This window comes from Diadema setosum, chromosome 9 (assembly GCF_964275005.1).
Source record: "Diadema setosum chromosome 9, eeDiaSeto1, whole genome shotgun sequence".
In the NCBI taxonomy this organism is placed as follows: Eukaryota; Metazoa; Echinodermata; class Echinoidea; order Diadematoida; family Diadematidae; genus Diadema; species Diadema setosum.
The window spans coordinates 16,608,179-16,625,902 of record NC_092693.1 but is presented as its reverse complement, the minus strand read 5'-3'; the positions used below and the strand labels follow the sequence as shown (position 1 = coordinate 16,625,902).

The following is a 17,724-nucleotide window of genomic DNA, read 5'->3' as shown; positions in this document are numbered from 1 at the left end:
TTCATCAAATAAACGTTGAATCCTTCTTAAAATTACATGCTCTTTCATATTTCATTAGAGGCTTTTCATTATCTCACTTAGGAATGTTCAAAACATGAATCCCCACCTCAACCAGTACTGTACAGTCCCTTTAATGTACAGCATTTTATTTCATTCATTTCCTTTATTTCATTTCCAACAATGCATAACATTTTCACACACAAAATAACACAATATCAATACAATGTAGTAAAACAGAAAAATATGTGAAATTAGCAGTACGACACATCACAAAAGCAGATGAAATTGAATTAGAATTAAAGTTGCAGGAAATGGAGGAGACATACTGAAAAGCCAAGCTTAGATTTTGCAGTCTCCTCGTGGACAAAATAACTAAATAACATCAAGGAAGCAAGTTGATATGTGTATAATTACTCCTGTAACTCATTGTAAAATTGGGTGTGAACATTTTTCTTTACTGAAGGGATTTCCAGATATCTTACCAGAGGGATTCCAGAGTCTCTAAAGTGACTGGAAACACAGCAGGAAAAGCCAAAGAAGAGCTGCATGAAATAAAGATATTATCGTATGACTTAAATAAACTTCAGTCTCAAAGCCTCAAGATTTCATTTACAACATTTAGTTATGCATTCATGGGTTCAGACTTATCTCACTGAAATCATACAGCATAGGTTTGTAGTACATTGTAAATCCAGACCTACTGGCTTTATGAAGGTATAACCAAATCACATTGAGTTAGTTTGTTGTGCAACTTCCTTGAATATAGCTTAGGATGCAGAATAACACGAATATAACATTGCAAATCATTTCTAGTAAAATATAACAAATATCAAATTGTCTCTTATCTTTACATAGTAATCTATTCATATGGTACTTAACACAAATGCATCGCTCAAAGTAGATTTCTTACCTAACTGCAGACTTAACATGTTTAAATCCCCAATATGGGTATGACAGACACTGAATGGGAAACTCAGACGTTCATGAGAGTAACTGGATGAGCTAAGATTCTGCAGACTCTACAATTGTTCTTCAATAGAGAGGGAAAAATGCAGCTTGTACGAATATCTTTGACCAAACATATCAGTGCTGTGTGGACCAACAGTGGTAATAGAACCCCTGACTCTATGATCTAACGGCCAAACTCTTTACAACAGGACCACAGAGAATGTTACATGCAAGGCTCGCCACATCAAGTGACGACTTCCTCACCTCAAAGATGATGGTCAGTAGGAGGTAGACCACGGCCTCCACACCCAGGTAGGTGCAAAACATCCCAATGCCGGGCTCGGGCCACTCGAGGTTGTTATTGACGAAGCTCACGTTGGCATACTTACACTGCAGGGTGGCGCTTTACGAGAGATGAAAAATTAATAATGAAGGATCAATACTCATGCATCATGGTCTCTCCATCGCAATAAAAAGAAAAAAACATACAAACATCAAAACAAACCTTTATGCCCTGAATCACATTCCACGTGTATATAAGAATTGGCGTAAGATGAGTACAATTAGAATACAGATCTCTAAATTCTTGTTTGGCAAAGAATAAATATGTCTAGAACATTCTTTTGTTTTCTCTATCTATACTTTAAGTATCCAACACCAATATGAGATAGCAATTCAGTTTCTTTTGTGACTGTTGCACTGTGAGCAGGACTGTAATGAATTTTATTTGTTTTTGCATTATATACCTAAATATGAATTTCAGGGTATTATGTGACTACTTCTGTTTCACAGACCTTGCAAATATGACCTTTTGCTCTCAAATCAGAGTGACATATGTCTCTATGCAAAGGTATCTCTACCCCTACCATCTTTGCTTTTTTGACTTCTCATATGTGGCTGCAAAAATGCCACACTTACCGGTACTGATGCCTTCTTCAAGGAAAACTTTCCCAAACATATTAATTTTTAGGAAATGCAGGCAGGTTAGTGTAACAACAAGCAAAAGCTTCAGGATAAATTTGACAATCCATTTAAAATTTTTGAATTGTGACACTTTGGGTTATTCAACATGCTTCTTTCTTCAGATGGGAACTCAACAGTAATATGTAATGTCAAAATGGTATAATTTTGTTTGACTGCATGACTTCAAACTTTCATTGATTGTCTCACTAAAATAAAAAAAAAAATACAACGATTCAAGATTACAATAAATTCTGCATCATATGGAGGTATTCTCTGAAATAATTCTCCTTTTAACGTACCAACGATTCCCATACCATATTTTAATTTCCGGCACTTTGCAAGTAACAATGATGATATGCAAGAATTATAATACTATCTATACCAGCAATTCCCTGCTTGTGTATCTCTTCTGTGGATATACTCACAGCTCCGACTCCATGCACTGCGTCCTGATGAAGTCGTTCTGAAAGATCGCCATGAGAGCCCTGGCCAGGCAGTGAGTCGGAAGGAGGTTGAAGACGTAGTCTGTGATGTCAGCCTCCTTCGTGTTACCCAAGATGTCTAGGATGAAGACAGCTATCAGAGAGCCCTATGGTAGGGTGGAAGAGCAAATAAAAGAAAGCTTAAAAATTCATTGAAGACAGTTATCAGAGAGTCCTATGGTAGGGTAGAAGAGCAAATAAATGAAATCTTAGAAATTCTCTGCGACAGCTATCACAAACCCCTGTATGGTAGGGTGTAAGAGTGAATAAAAGAAAGGTTGGAAGTCATTTTGAATAAATCCGCAATGGCAACTTTGTAGAATATCTGAATCACTGGCTATACTTCACTGTCAAATTCAGCTTCTGATGCGTAGTTGCAAATTGATCCACTAGGACACATTTCATGGAAAATGGATAACATTGAGATATGACTTGTAGGAACGATAGCAGAGGGAGGTTCCTTGCCATACTTTTCTTGCCATCCTCAAAAATATTATTCATTGGTGTTCAATTCTTTCTTCTTTTTTTAAATAACATTGTAATTTCAGATTTTCACTTAAGATAATTCTTTTAAATTTGGACAAAGCTAGCAGCCCTTTCAAAAGACACTATGGCAACAACCATATGATAATTGATAGTTGAATATCAATTAATCCATGTCAATGTGGACAGAAATGAGGTTGGGCTGCCAAATTATCCAACAATGACATACATAGAAGACTCCCTCTTAGCTACATATAATGGACAGTGTAATGCAAGGCTTTGGAAAATCATAGAATTGCTCTTAACTGTACCCAATATCCCCATTTTGCAAAATGCCAAAATGTGACACACTCATTGTACAGAATTAGCCTTGTACATCAAATTTGAATACCACCAGCCTGTTGTTGTCGTTTTAATTATAGATTAGTTTATACATCATTAGTATGGCACACTGCAGGGAAAACTAGTAGATTCTTACACTCATCCTTCCTATTAAAGGGACATTCCAGACGATTTTCATAATTTCACATCATGTAGTACAAAAATCGACAACTCCATGCATAAATCTCTGGAATTCATTTTGGTTCTTGAACAGAGAAACAATATTTTGAAAAATCTCAAACAAATTACACTGAACAAGGATGATGACATAGGAGGTTCACATATTTCAGAAATGTGGCAGTGTAATTCCATTACAATATCGCTTGCTTGCGAGTTCACCTGTGTATAATCTATGCATGCCTTCTTCTTTTGTTCTGCTTCCTTGAGCCCCAACTCATGCATTCTTTTGGTGACTCTGCCATGTCGTCATCCTTGTTCATTGCAATTTCTTCTAAATTTTGAAAATATTCTTATTCTTCATCCCAATCATCACAAATTCAGAAACTCTGTCCTCAGTATAACTAATTTATAGTTATTCAAATGTAAAAATCTGAAAATCATCCGGAGGTCTCCTTTAAGATAAAAATAAACTTATTTTGTCTTATTTCATGGCAGCCAAAATACGCTTGTATTTAGTTTATGCATTATCCATGCATATCAAATGAATGTTTGTTTGAATTCAGATGGGGAAATAAATGCAATAAAATCAAATCAAATGTTTGAGCTAATATGTGCGTGAACTTTGCTTGTGTTTGGATGAGAGGAGTACAATGCATGCGTATCCATCACATCGAATGTGCATGAAGGACACACAACAAAATGAGAGAGATATCGATGCCAATTGTATAATGTCAGAGAGGTGACTCGAGGTCGTTACCATGCCAACGAGCGAGAGGAGGAAGGACATGAGGGCGTAGGCGATGACCGGCGAGTTGAAGAAGAGCGAGAAGAGGTAGACGAACGATATCGCCGCCAGTCCGAACAAGAACTGCATTTGGGAGAAGAGAGAATTTGCACATCACAAGATCAAGTAACCATGGCAACCTCCACAGTAGTAGCAGTAGTGACAAGTCATGCATGGAATGTGCAGCACTTACAAGTTGACATAAGCACGGACACCTTATAAGCTCTGATGGCAGTGGCTGCAATGTGAATTTGCTGTAGCCACACAATTGTGTTCCCATTAGCAAGTAAATGACTAGCTTAAAAGGATGGTATAGTACTGGTTGAGGTGAGGATTCAGCTTTTACTGTTTTGCGAGGTATTTAGAAACCACTTTGTGAAATGTTAAAAAGAGCATAGAATTCCATGGAAAATTGAAAGTTTATATGATGAAAATCTGTTTTGAAATATAATTACCATTATAATTATGAAAAATAGAATACTAACATACAGAATTTCAACGGTAACAATTAGACAGTAGTTATACCTGCTGAAATTACTGATCATTACTGAATTTTACTAATAGTTGGCACCTATGCTCCTGCTTTTCTGTTGCATAACTTAAAGGCACATAGACCCGGTGGTTTAGTCGAATGCATACATGGGTGCACGGCACAAGTTTCCTACGCTACTGTACGCTACACTATTGACTCCTCTTTAGCACGTATGCTTTGACCCATTTCCATGAGTCCAAAGAAGTCCGATCCACCGTAGTCAGTGGTCCGATCACAGTTTGGTTCATGATTCCGCTGATGATGACAGCTTTAGCATACTTCTTCTGTGATGTCATACTAAGAAGCACATGTATGCACGCACCCTGGCATTACTACAGACTGCATGACGCGCAGAAGACAACAAATTCAGGCAACGTTACCTAGCAACATCACCTACACACTGTACTCTTGATGACAGCTCAACCTCGGCAATTTTCGTATCAACGCTAACAGTGATCGGCAGTATCATCCAACAGCGCCCCCGCAACCACTGGGTCCATGTGCTTTTAAGTCTTGGCTGCACGGTATGGTAAGGACAGAGGCGAGACAAAGCACCACTCACCAGCAGCAGGACAACACTGCCGAAGTTCTGGCCGGTGTAGGACTCGACCTGGAAGGCGGCGATGAGCACGATGACGATCACCCAGATGACGAGGAAGTTGACGACATCCCAGCAGTAGTTGGAGAGCCAGTAGGTGACCGTGTCCAAGCCGCTTACAAACTGGATATGTTTGGCCTGGTTGCGTGTATTGAAACGAGGGTACAGAGAGGGGCTTCTTTTTTATTTCAGGTGTGCTGATGAAAAAGGTGCTTGAATACTGACCTGACTTCCTTGCATATTAATCATGCATTCATTTCAATGTTCAGATGTTATATGCTGTTGCTATGTTCATGGGCTTTTGAAAGCATACGGTACATCCATATGATGTGATGTACCATCAGTATTATGTAAATGCTTTCACAGCTCTTGATTTAGTTTACAGTGATCATTGAGGAATTCTGCAAAGTGTACCCATTTTTACACTTCAATCCAAGGCAAGAGATGTACATGTGTTGTTCATGAAGCTCTTGTACAAAAGAGGTATATGTGTGAGGCCAATCATACTCCAAACACAGCTGACCATCATGTTAATACATTTTATTCCAATTATCTAGTTCTTTGTTTCATTGCAAATTCAGGGCCACAATGAATAGCTGTGTAACTAATAACTCTTTTACTATTGAAGTTACCATGGCATCACCCTATTGTTTGCCCTACACTGACATGCCATTCACACTTTCAAGATAAAGTATTGTAAATTAGGAGTGCAACTTGTGTTGAACATGCCCAGAACTCGATACATATCACATCTGGAAATGCAAAGTTTTCCATCACAAAACATTACATGAATTAAAACACATGATACAGAGGTTGATTGCTATTCCACCCATTATTCTTCACATATATGCTCTCAACAAAATTATTGGAAGCATGATAATCTTAAACTGGGAAGAAATCAGTTTCTCAGTCCAGCCATGGTTGTCTTCTACAATGCAATACTCACTGACGATATTCAAGAGAGTTACTCTTAAGGGACACAACATTTTTTGAAGGATGATTCGACCACAGAGAGAGCTAAAAACAGCAGTCTGAGCGAGAAATGACAGTCAACCAGGGAGAGCTAGAAATGGCAGTCGACTGGAGAGGTATAGAAACCGCAGTTAAGCGGAGAGAGTGGTAAAATGGTGGTCGAGCGGAGACCTACCTTGTTCTGCTTCTCACTGACGATGAAGTGGATGAAGCTGGCAGTGAGGAAGGCCATGCCGAAGAGGACAAGGAGAGCAAAGTAGAAAGACTCCGTGGAGCCCGCAGCATTGGCTTCCTACAATCATGGATTCCAAAATGGAAATGAAGAGGTACAGAGATATTAAATGTTACTCATAACCATTCAACAATTTATGTTTAATTAGACTCTTATCAGGGCAATTACCCCCCAAGGCCAATTACCCCCGGCTAATTACTGGTTAGTGATGAAGGTTAGAGTAAAGATTAGGGTTAGGGTTAGTGTTAGAGTTTGGGGTTAGTGTTAGGATTAGGTTCAGGATTAGGATTAGGGTTAGGGTCAGGGGAAGGGACCGGGATAATTGCCCAGGGGGTAATTGCTCTAGACCCAGTTAGAATAAGTATAGACAGTGTTTTGTGACTATACTAGTCATAGAAACAACTTCCTCACAGCATCACTCCTTCTGGACATTGCCACTGGAGAGGTAGAAAGGAAAGGAGGGGTCTATGCCGATATAAACATTAACTTGAAAAGGTGTGATACACACACAAAGCACAATATATATATATCAATAACTATACAATAGTGATACATGACATTATCTAGTTGGCTTTTCTATCTCTTACTTCATGTTAAAGGACAAAAGAATATCAGGGACGTGGGAGTCACAATGAGAGCATGTTTTATCAATCCATTCAATATTTCCTATAATATTCATATAGTATATCTATGTTTCTGTGATTATTGGCAGTATGTTTCACCTCTGCTGTGTGTACAGTATCAGTCATGAATGGCAATGTTATCAATTGCGTGCCTTCAATAACATTTAATACATCACATACAGGGGCAGTGAACGACTTTTGCAAAAATGCTGGGTTCCCATCTAAAAAATTACAGAAAACAATCAGAGGAAAGGATTTTTAGAGGATGGAAATGAGTTAAGGAGGAAATCAACATCTTCATTATCACAGATCACGCAGTTAAAAAAAAAAATTGAAAAAATAACAATCACTGCACTCTACCAACCCCAAACAAATTATTCCCAGATCAAATCTCCACCCGTACCTGGCTTTGTGCATTCCTCGGCAGTGGATAGTTGGTGGTCTCGATGGCAAAGCTGCTGTTTGTGAAGAACTTCAGCAGCACGTTGGAGGCGGCGTTCAAAGCTTCGGCCGAAAAGTGCAATCCCTGCAGTCATGGAGATGAGGCTTCATAGAGTGAACACTGGGTACATCTCATGATGGATTATGGCTGACTTTGCTTCAGAAAACAGCTGTGGTGAAATCTTTCTCTCACCATGTTACTCTAATTACACCTTGAAACGGAGAATTACCTAAATTCGACTCTTACGGTGAACATTTTTGCAAGACTTAGTCTTCATACTCGGTAAGGTAATATATTTGCACATTTTCAATTTTGCTAACAGTCACTCCTGTACACTCCTGTGTATGAGATGTAGTGAACAACATATTTTCACACCAGTATCAAACAACATGAGATGTGCAAACATTTCTACACAGTGAAATATTCCTTTTTTTTTTTTATGGTAATCTATTTCCTACCAACTCATCACTCTTCAGTGTACAGACATTCAAAGGAAATAATTAATTGATTCTTGGTGGCTGAATTACTCAATTCAGTTTCTTTTTTTTTATCATGTCAAAGGACATGATACAGTTCATGTTAATATTCACAACATGCATCAAATCTTGGAGGTAAAGTGCAATCTGAGTTTACTGTGTTTCACTCTCTGCTTTGATAAAGATGAATGCAAACTTTTCTGTTAGACATGCACAATGGAATTCCAGGTTGCAATGCATGTGGTATCAACAACAACAAAAAAAACCTTTGCACTTCTTTTGCCTTTTCTCTCCCTTTATCTATTCAACTAATCTGTATTTTTTTTTTTGTCTATTTCACAACCTTCCTCTTATCTATCAATCCATCTTCTTACTTGTCCATCTTTCAATCTAACATCCATTTTGTTGTTGTTCTATCTAGCTTTCTATCTATCTATCGCCTGTACCTATCCATCTATCTATCTATGTAACTTTTATTTATCTATTTATTTATCTATCTATGTATCTATCTATCTACTATCCATCTATCTATCTGTATCTACCTACCTACTTACCTACTGTAAAACATGTATTCGCGGCATGAAAATTTCGCGAACTGGAGCCGATGACCTTTCTCACTGCAAGAAATTTTTGTGAATTGCCACTGGCGTCCAATGCATATTTTGTAGGCAGGAACTTTTGCGTGCATTTTAATTTCGCGAATGTTGCTGCTTGCGAAATTCGCGAAATTAAAATGCACATGAACATTCCTCGTTTTACAGTATCTATCTAACTTTTATCTATCTACCTATATATCTATCTATCTATCTATCTATCTATCTAACTTTTATCTATCTACCTATCTATCTATCTATCTACCTATATATCTATCTATCTATCTACAGCTGTATCTATCTTTATATCTATCTATATATCTATCTTCCATACAAACTTTAGACACATAAGTCAACAAGCTGCCCTATATAATCCTACACTTGAATCTACCCCACTCATGTTTCCATGGCAGCGAGATTGGAGGGCACACTGACCTGGTTGCTGTACCACACACGAAGCTGCGTCAAGCCACCCTCTTCGGTGAGCGTAAATCCCGCCACGTTCTGCTCGAAGAACTCAAAGCTGTCAGAGATGTTGAGGATGTAATCCGCGAAGTAGGTGTCCGGTGAGAGGAGGATGCTGCTGTTGGCTCCAATGGGACAGGTGTCGCTGGAGATGCTGTGGAATGTATCATGAATTTGAAGAGAGTTGTAAGGAGAAACAACCAATGTGAAAATTTGAATCCGTATAATCGATGTTAAGTAGCCAAAGCGCTATACTGAATGGGATCGCCTTTCCTTTGGCATGCCCAGTTTGGTGGCTTTATTTTGGGGGGCAAGACAGCTAGGATTCTCACAGGACATCATTGAACTGATTATCTAACAATTAATCCAAAACAGAGATTTTCATCAGAATTTGAGATACAGGGTCTTGTCACCCCAGCGACGATATGTCTCTGGAACCAGCCATCTGGCATTAGAAGCCCTGTAGATAACAGCTGAGATGAAAAGTAAAGCTGAGTATCACATTATGGTCACAGGAAGAACTCGTTGTCGTCGAGTAACGGAAAGATGGAAAACTGGTGTATACTCACTCATAGTTTGTTAAACATAACGGGCAGTTGGCGTAGCTGAAGGTCGGGACGTCCGAACAACTGTCGGAGCCTTCACCGCCATTGAACAACTGGCAGAAGTTGAATACAGAAAAAGAAGATAAACATGAAATACATCTATCAGCCCCTTTTGAGACGTCAGCCTGGAACATTATATAGACGATGACTGGCGGGGGAGGGAACATACCGAATGTTCCACCCGAGGGGGTTTGAAATGCTATTGAGGGAGGTTATGAGTCCCGAGACGAAGTCGAGGGACTTAAAGCCTCCCGAAATAGCATTTCAAACCCTGAGGGTGGAACATTTGGTACATGTTCCCGACAACAAAAGTCATCATCTGTTATATTACATGGGTTAGTCAAATACCATCATCTGTTATGGGCTGATATTATAGTCAAAGTAATCTGAGAAAACTTACCTTCGACTTGTCACAGACACTTAGGTCTATGTTGAGCACGGAGAATTTCCAAAGTCTGAAGAACGTGAACTTATAGTTATGTACAGTACTTTGTGCGCAGACCGCTGGAACTATAGTGACCGGCTAGTGTAATCTACTTGTAGGTCATCTGCTTTTTCACATTGTATGGAATCTAGGCAAATTTATTCTATCGATTGCATGAAAAATATGATCGTTCAATCGTTTGGTATCCTTTGTCTTTTGTTATGTGAAAATTTTTTCCCATGGGAGAACATTACAAAAATGTTCTGCCCATGGGCGAACATAACCAATGTGCTTCCATCACGTGACTGTGTTTTGCCAATCACTAACCGGTATTTGACTAACCCATTTAATATAAAGAAATGTGTCATGACGATTAACTCAAGGCAACATTATGAACGTAGGGAATTAAGATACAGCAGTTTTATGACCACTATAGATGTATTGACAGAACAGAAAGCAGAGAATTAAGAACAGTGATACACATGTTACTTGACGTGCCATGAACAAAGGATCACCAAAAAAAAAAAAAAAAAGAGGAAAATATGTAAGCAACAAAGCTTCCTTTATATACAATTTTTCTCACTCAGTAACATCGATATCTCACTTTCTTCTTGGATGAGATACTCATTGTCAAAATGTTGACACTGTTAAAGCTGTCCAGTTATTTTTGCAAGGGTTTAATTTTTGTGAATTTCGCAAATCACTGTTGGGTCGGAAATTTAACAACGCACGGAAATATTGCCTCATGCTAGGGTATCAGTGCAACGATAAGCGTTGGCGTCAAATTGTGAAACTAAAATCTCTCGAAAATGTCTGTGGTACTTCCTCATTTGGGAAAATATATATTTGCAAAAATAAAGGCTTTAACAGTAATAATATTGTGTGTGAGGCAAAAATAATGCAAAGGTCACCACAGCTAACAAGAAGATTTGAATAGGATGAATATCTGAATGGCTATATTTTTACATGAACTACTGTGTTGCAAGAGGCTTGTTAAGGTGAAAAAAAAAATATATATATTATCATATATATCTATTACCATATATATCTTCATACATCTCTGATATATCATGATATATTCTTTCCAGATATCTTTCCATATCATATCATACTGCTCACATTACATTACATCAATTGATATATCATATTTTGCTGACAAATGCAGTCCCAATGAATGTGTGATAGGTATAGGGGATACCAGCTCACCAAATCAGCGCAGTACTCATTCAGGATGAGGTTGTTGTAGTTGCAGCACTGTCCGTCATTGGTGCGCGCGACTCCGTGGATCAGGCTCCCGTTGTTGTCTGCCTGCAGGTTTTCGACGGTGGTCGTCGCATTGGTGGGCGAAACACCGAGAGACTCCAGGTGTGGCACCAAGTACTACAGAGATTAAAAAAAAAATACCCAAACTTTAGACTGTCTCTGTCATTACCTACCTACTGGTAGAGGTTACTACATTATTTATTATAGAAAAGACTCAGCGGAATTTACTTTAGAAGAAAGAGATTTCAATCCAAACAAAACTCAATAAACGATGGCTGGTAAAAATGTACAAACACATTTCTGACACATAATACTGCAGGACATCTGATGTTTGAAATATAACCCTACAGATCTGATATCCATAGTAGTGTTTCATTTACTGCAGTGTGTGGCCAGCAAATCCAACAAACTTTCATGAATATCAAAAATCTTTCAGCGGATGCAACGTCGCAGTCGGTCGTAACCTCCCACCTGAAAGAAGTCGTTTGCTCCGCCAGAGCGCAGGTCTGCAAAGTGGACCACCGTGGGGAAAGGCGAGTTGTACTCCGTGATGTTCTGGAGGTTGAGGAGGCGGGGTTTGTCGTCCTCCTGCGGGTCCGACGTCACCAGGAGAACCAGGCCGAGGATCACGAAGACAATTGGAAGCAGGAACTGAGTGATGACGGACTTCTTGTCTCGGAGAGCGCAGAGGAACCGCTTGATGAAAACGGCCTTGAACTGGTAAAGCTTCAGGCCAAAGCCTGAGACTAGAGCTGGGGGGGGGGGGGGTACAGGAAGTGAGAGAGATCCATTAGAGAAGCAGAATGTTTTGTAACTTCTTAGGAGAAAAAAACAAACAAAACTCTTACAGCTCAAAGCCATACAATACTACAATCAAAGCAGGTACAACATTTATATCATGGAATAAAAATGTTTGCAGTCATGTGATAATCAGACATAGTCTGTTTTTGTGAGGGAGGTGGTGGGATAGGATATACCACCTGACTCAACTTAATTTGATGTAACCTAACTCGATGTGCATACGTGATTGGTCATTTGAATATGTATCAATAGCATACACAACATTTGACTGTGGGGAAAATTATACATGGGCTTGTCAATAGCTCAAACTAAATTGACTGCAGAATACAGGAGAGTTCAGTGAATCTTATCAGATTATTCAAATATCTGTCCACTAATTCTTTTTTTTGTTGTTGTGGTAATTGTGAAATATATCCATCACGCCATGTGTTCACTGACCAGACAAAGGAATTTGTTTTTTTGTTTGATTTGTATTGTTTTGTTTGTTTGTTTTCTGTCCACATCTACACTTTGAACTATAAAATCAATTTTTTTTGTGCACACTCGCATAGAAGGGAACTTACCTTAAGAGGCCTTTTTGGCTTTATTCATTAAGTTCTCTTTTTTCATTTTCACAGATATATGTAAATGACTTATTATCCTTTTTGTACCAAATTGTAAAACTCAATACTGTTGTATTGTTTAATAGAAAATAAGATGAATAAACAAAATTAATTGAATTGAATTGAATTTATGAGGACAAGATTTATGAGGACAAGATCAGGAAAGCAGGTTGATCAGGAGAGCACGATGCAATTACCTTGTTCATTGTTGTTCACACCAAACACGCTGACTTTCACGCCAGGCTCTCTGACCCCTGGCTGACCGCTAGTGTACACGACATGGTCTTTGTTGTCGTGTCCGTTAGCCATTGGGGGAGCGAGGGGGCTGGAGGGACGGTTGGCGATCCCGCCCTCGTTCTCCACCATCTCACCGACCTTCATGAACACCTCCTCCATGGTCGTCACGGAAACGCCGAAGCTGTCGATGCCAAGGGGTCCTCTGTCACCTGAAGAATGAATGATTAGTAAGGAATGCATTGCAAAGTGTCTAGGAACTCTGAATACATCAGCAGGACTTACAGGTACTTGAAGCGCAGAATTATCACGGCTAGATATTGATGTGCTCAGCAAGTCAGTTCTATTCTTCAATTAAAAAATCATTCTTAGTCTCAAACCACCATGATAGCCATGTCTGTCTCATCAATACAAAGTCAAGCTGGAGACCACAAGTCTAGCAAGCTACAGTGTAAGGCTTAAATACATGAGAGCCTTATATGACATCTTCTGTTATGTTGCACACGGGAAATAACACACAATATGTCCAAGTCATTGTTTGATTTCACTTTTTTTTTCTTCTTTCAGAAAAACTGCCACCACTTGTACATTTCAGAAATTTGCTAAAAGTCACCAAGCTTACACACTTACAAACAATATCATTAAGCATATTGCCTCAAAATGCAATTGTCTTAAGACTTCTAAACTCAAAAGAATAAGAAATGCAAAATGAGAGATTGAATCATCCTCACTTTCGAGCTTGTGAAAGAGTTCCTTAAAGACGGTAGTGCTATCCCTGGGGAGGATGTAGTCAATCTCTGACCCCACCCTGCTCTCCAACAATGCATTCGGTATGTTCGCCTTGATCAGATGGTCGATGCCTGCCATGTCCACTTTGTCGTTCTGGACGAGGGTCAGGTGGTAGCCGACGCCAAACCTGGACAGATTAGATTTCATTTTGATTTCATCTCACTCCATTAATTTTCCACAGCTACAATAACACAAAACTACTACAAAGCAACATCAATCAAAAGTATAATATGTGACCCGCTACAACAAAAGGATCCTAAAGTCGCTGACGGGCGAGCCGAGAAAAATCAAGTTTGAAGTCAGATCACCAAAACCTGTCAAAACGTTCAGATTTCTGTTTTTAACATAATTTTGTAGTCTAATGTACCTTCTATCATCTGCCGAAATTTCGAAGCTAAATGATCAAAGGAAAGGCCTGAAAATAGCATTTTTTTCTGGGCCATGCTCGGCTCACCCATCAGCGACTTTAGGATCCTTTTGTTGTAGCGGGTCTCATATATACAATAAGCAATTGTAAAGGCATATCGTCGCTGGGGTGACAAGACCTTGTATCTCAAATTTTGGTGAAAATGACTTTTTTGCATTAGTGGTCAAATAATCGGTTAAGTGATGTCCTGTTCAAATCCCAGCTGTCTTACCCCAAAAATGAAGCCACCACAGCATGTCAAAGGAACGGCTATCCCATTCAGTATAGTGCTTTGGCCGCCATGTTTTTTGGCTCTCCTGAGCATTTGACATTTTTGAGATACGAGGTCTTGTCGCCCCAGCGACGATATGGAGATAACACAGTGAGGTTAATACAAAAAAGTACATGAATCAAACTTCAAATAACATATGTACATATACACATACAGTATACACATCCTACATATACATACATACGCATAATAATAATAATAATAATAATACATACAATTTCTATATGTACAAATATTGTACAAATATTCTGATCGTCAAGGAATCAAGGTGAATTGAACAAAATGAGGTGCAAAGCATACTGTAAAACGAGGAATGTATGCATGCATTTTTAATTTCGCGAGCGCCAAAATTCGCGAAATTAAAATGCACACGAAAGTTCTCCTCTACACTATATGCACTGAATGCCAATGGCAATTCGCGAAAATTTCATGCCGCAAAAAAGGCCGTCGGCTCCAATTTGTGAAAATTTCATGCCGCGAATATATGTTTTACAGTAATTCAGGCACCACCCATGCACGATTATCTATACAATACGCATGATAAGATATTCCAAAAATACTCTCTCCTGTATTTCCACTTGAATAGATCAAAATGTGGAAGTCTGCCAATACATGTATGAGAATTGTTATTCAATAAAGCAGAAAAAGACACTTATGATTTCACCAACGCCAACTGGAAAACAGAATGCAGACCTCAGTGCTATTACTAGGAATAATACCAGCACATGTGACATGGAAAGTACATTAAATGTATAAGTAAAGACGAGAGAAAATCAAATTGTGTGCGGAATCAAGCATTTAACATGGCTAAAATATCCACACCAATCAAAAGGAAATGCCATCAGTGATTAAAGGGTACAGAGTTTTGGATACCAAAGACACAATCCTGAGTTAATGGGATGCTGCATTCATCAAATTGAGTTAGTTAAGTCAGTCACACACAGTCATTACTAACAAACAGTGAATAATATCTTAAAGGTCACAATCAATTGACAGATATGTTGTTAAATCTAATTAAGATAGCTAACATTTTGAAAAAAAAAAAATGTTTGGTCATAAATTTTCTTTTCCTCTACAAAATAAAGCAAAAGAAGTAGAAAAAGCTACCTGTTTTTGAGGAAAAGGGAGCTGCCACTCGCTCGTAGCTGTCCGTCGGCCATGATGGCGATGCGGTCCCCAAGGAGATCAGCTTCATCCCTGAATAACAAGAAGTATTTTTGGAAGATGTGTTCACTGAGCATACCCAAAACCCTACTGTAACAGGCACTTCAAAATGACGTATGGTCACTGCCAAAACTAAAGATCAGCCACTGCAGGAAAAATAAACTCAGTCTTGACTGAAAAAAAAAACATCTGTCTTGCCACATCAGCTGAAGTTATCTTGAGAAAAAGCTCCTTTCATATAACTCTTGAGATATCATTCTAAGTTAACTTGGTACCACGACAATGGGAAAATACATTGCACAAATTTAACCTGTTCCTCCAGCAAATTCTCTGGGAGCCCCCAATGCCCCTGAACAAGACTCTTTTTGCCTGTCAACAGAGAACACGGACAGGTTGGTAATCCACTTGTGTGAAAGCAGTCATGCAGTATATGTATCCCCTTCCCATGGACAAATACATAATTATGTGCCATCGAACAATGAAAATATCAGTTGGGCATGAGATATGAATAGAGCGGGTGCTGATGGGCTCACAGACTCTCTTGTTATGCACAAATCGAGGCACCTGAATGGGGTCAGCAAACACAGAAATCTACTGAGCTCCGCCTTGATTGCTATGTACCGTACATCTTCCTATGAGTTTATTATCAAAACAAGTGCAAACTACATTGGAAAAAAGGGTAAATAATACTGTGTTATACCCAATTTTCCTACAGACAGAGAACAAATGCTGATAGAAGAAACTCTAATCTTTTTATCAGGGCCATTTCTCAGGGCAGTATAACACAAATAAACATTTGTATTTAGGCCATGAATACAGACATTCTTGTCTACATTTTGGGAAAATGGTATACCAGGTTTCTGTATATCAGTTGCCGCTACGGGAACCTGGTATGCCAGGTTCCCGTAGCGGCCATGGAAAGGGTTAATCTATTGTCTGCTGCTTTGTTGGAAGTGGTCTAAAAGAGAAAGAGTCATGGCCATTCTTCATGATTAATAAGATGGTTAGCAGGAGCTTCTTTTTTTCTTCTCTTTTTCTTCAAAGGGGGAAGCGGCCAGCTGGTGTAAACTCACATGAAATGGGTGGTGAGAACCATGGTGCGGCCAGCCTTGTATTTCAGCAGAAGATCCCAGGTGGCCCGCCGGGCATACGGATCCATCCCCGAGGTTGGTTCATCCAAGATGACGATCTCCGAGCCACCAATCAGGGCCACTGCACAGCTACATGAAACATATTGATACATTACATAATGTGACAAAGGACATATCATGATATGCAAAAGTCTGCCATTCAAAAGTAACTCACATTCGGGAAAGTGAAATGTAGCAAACTCATATTGAAAAAAACAAAAACAAAAACAAAAACGAAATCACTTGTATGTGACCATAGAATAAAGAAAACAATTATTTAACTGGCATCATTTAATCTGAAACTAGAGAAGTAGTATGTAGGTCTTGTGCATTAGCTATAAGCAGGAATTTATCTCCAGTAAGGAATGTTGTGGATGAAAATAATCTTTTGGGTACGTTGTTCTTCTACCACCTGATCCTCACTGGGTTCCATAAAGGCAAATGTGTACATCAGTGTGCAAGTCAGTACAGGTATATTTCTAGAGTACCAGCACTGTAGCATGAATGTTGTACCTTTTTGGATGTGGTGTACATCCATCAACATGTTATAGGTGGCTGTAATGTAATTAAAGGACAAGTTCACCTTCATTAACATAAGGATTGAGAGAATGTAGCAACATTAGTAGAACACATCATTGAAAGTTTGAGGAAAACCAGACAATCCGTTCAAAAGTTATGAATTTTTGAAGTTTTTGTGCAGTCACCGCTGGATGAGAAGACTACTGCAGTGTATGATGTCACATGTGTACAACAATATAAGGAAAATATAAAGAGAATTTCACAAAATTTCATCTTTTGAAAAAAGTACACATTCCCTTGACTCGTTACTGACATATGTTATGGGTAATGTTATTCCCATTGCCTTTAGAAAGAGGAAAGTCAAGTGCTCTTTTATTATGCGAAAAAAGTGAAAATATGTT

At 38.8% G+C, this 17,724-nt stretch overlaps 1 protein-coding gene across 1 annotated transcript in view; it reads right to left on the bottom strand.

Moving 5' to 3' along the window:
- The window catches only part of LOC140232515 (phospholipid-transporting ATPase ABCA3-like), a 36,963-nt gene that overhangs the window by 9,402 nt on the left and 9,837 nt on the right, over nucleotides 1-17,724 (bottom strand). Inside the window, exons 10-24 of the mRNA XM_072312610.1 lie at nucleotides 16,748-16,894; nucleotides 15,618-15,707; nucleotides 13,755-13,939; nucleotides 12,987-13,235; nucleotides 11,858-12,138; nucleotides 11,330-11,503; nucleotides 9,664-9,752; nucleotides 9,065-9,248; nucleotides 7,522-7,644; nucleotides 6,439-6,555; nucleotides 5,256-5,429; nucleotides 4,135-4,245; nucleotides 2,337-2,500; nucleotides 1,213-1,351; nucleotides 483-542 (exon numbers count right to left, since the gene is read on the bottom strand). Of these exons, the coding sequence (XP_072168711.1) occupies nucleotides 483-542; nucleotides 1,213-1,351; nucleotides 2,337-2,500; nucleotides 4,135-4,245; nucleotides 5,256-5,429; nucleotides 6,439-6,555; nucleotides 7,522-7,644; nucleotides 9,065-9,248; nucleotides 9,664-9,752; nucleotides 11,330-11,503; nucleotides 11,858-12,138; nucleotides 12,987-13,235; nucleotides 13,755-13,939; nucleotides 15,618-15,707; nucleotides 16,748-16,894 (2,287 nt within the window). The remainder of the gene's footprint in view (nucleotides 1-482; nucleotides 543-1,212; nucleotides 1,352-2,336; nucleotides 2,501-4,134; nucleotides 4,246-5,255; nucleotides 5,430-6,438; nucleotides 6,556-7,521; nucleotides 7,645-9,064; nucleotides 9,249-9,663; nucleotides 9,753-11,329; nucleotides 11,504-11,857; nucleotides 12,139-12,986; nucleotides 13,236-13,754; nucleotides 13,940-15,617; nucleotides 15,708-16,747; nucleotides 16,895-17,724) is intronic.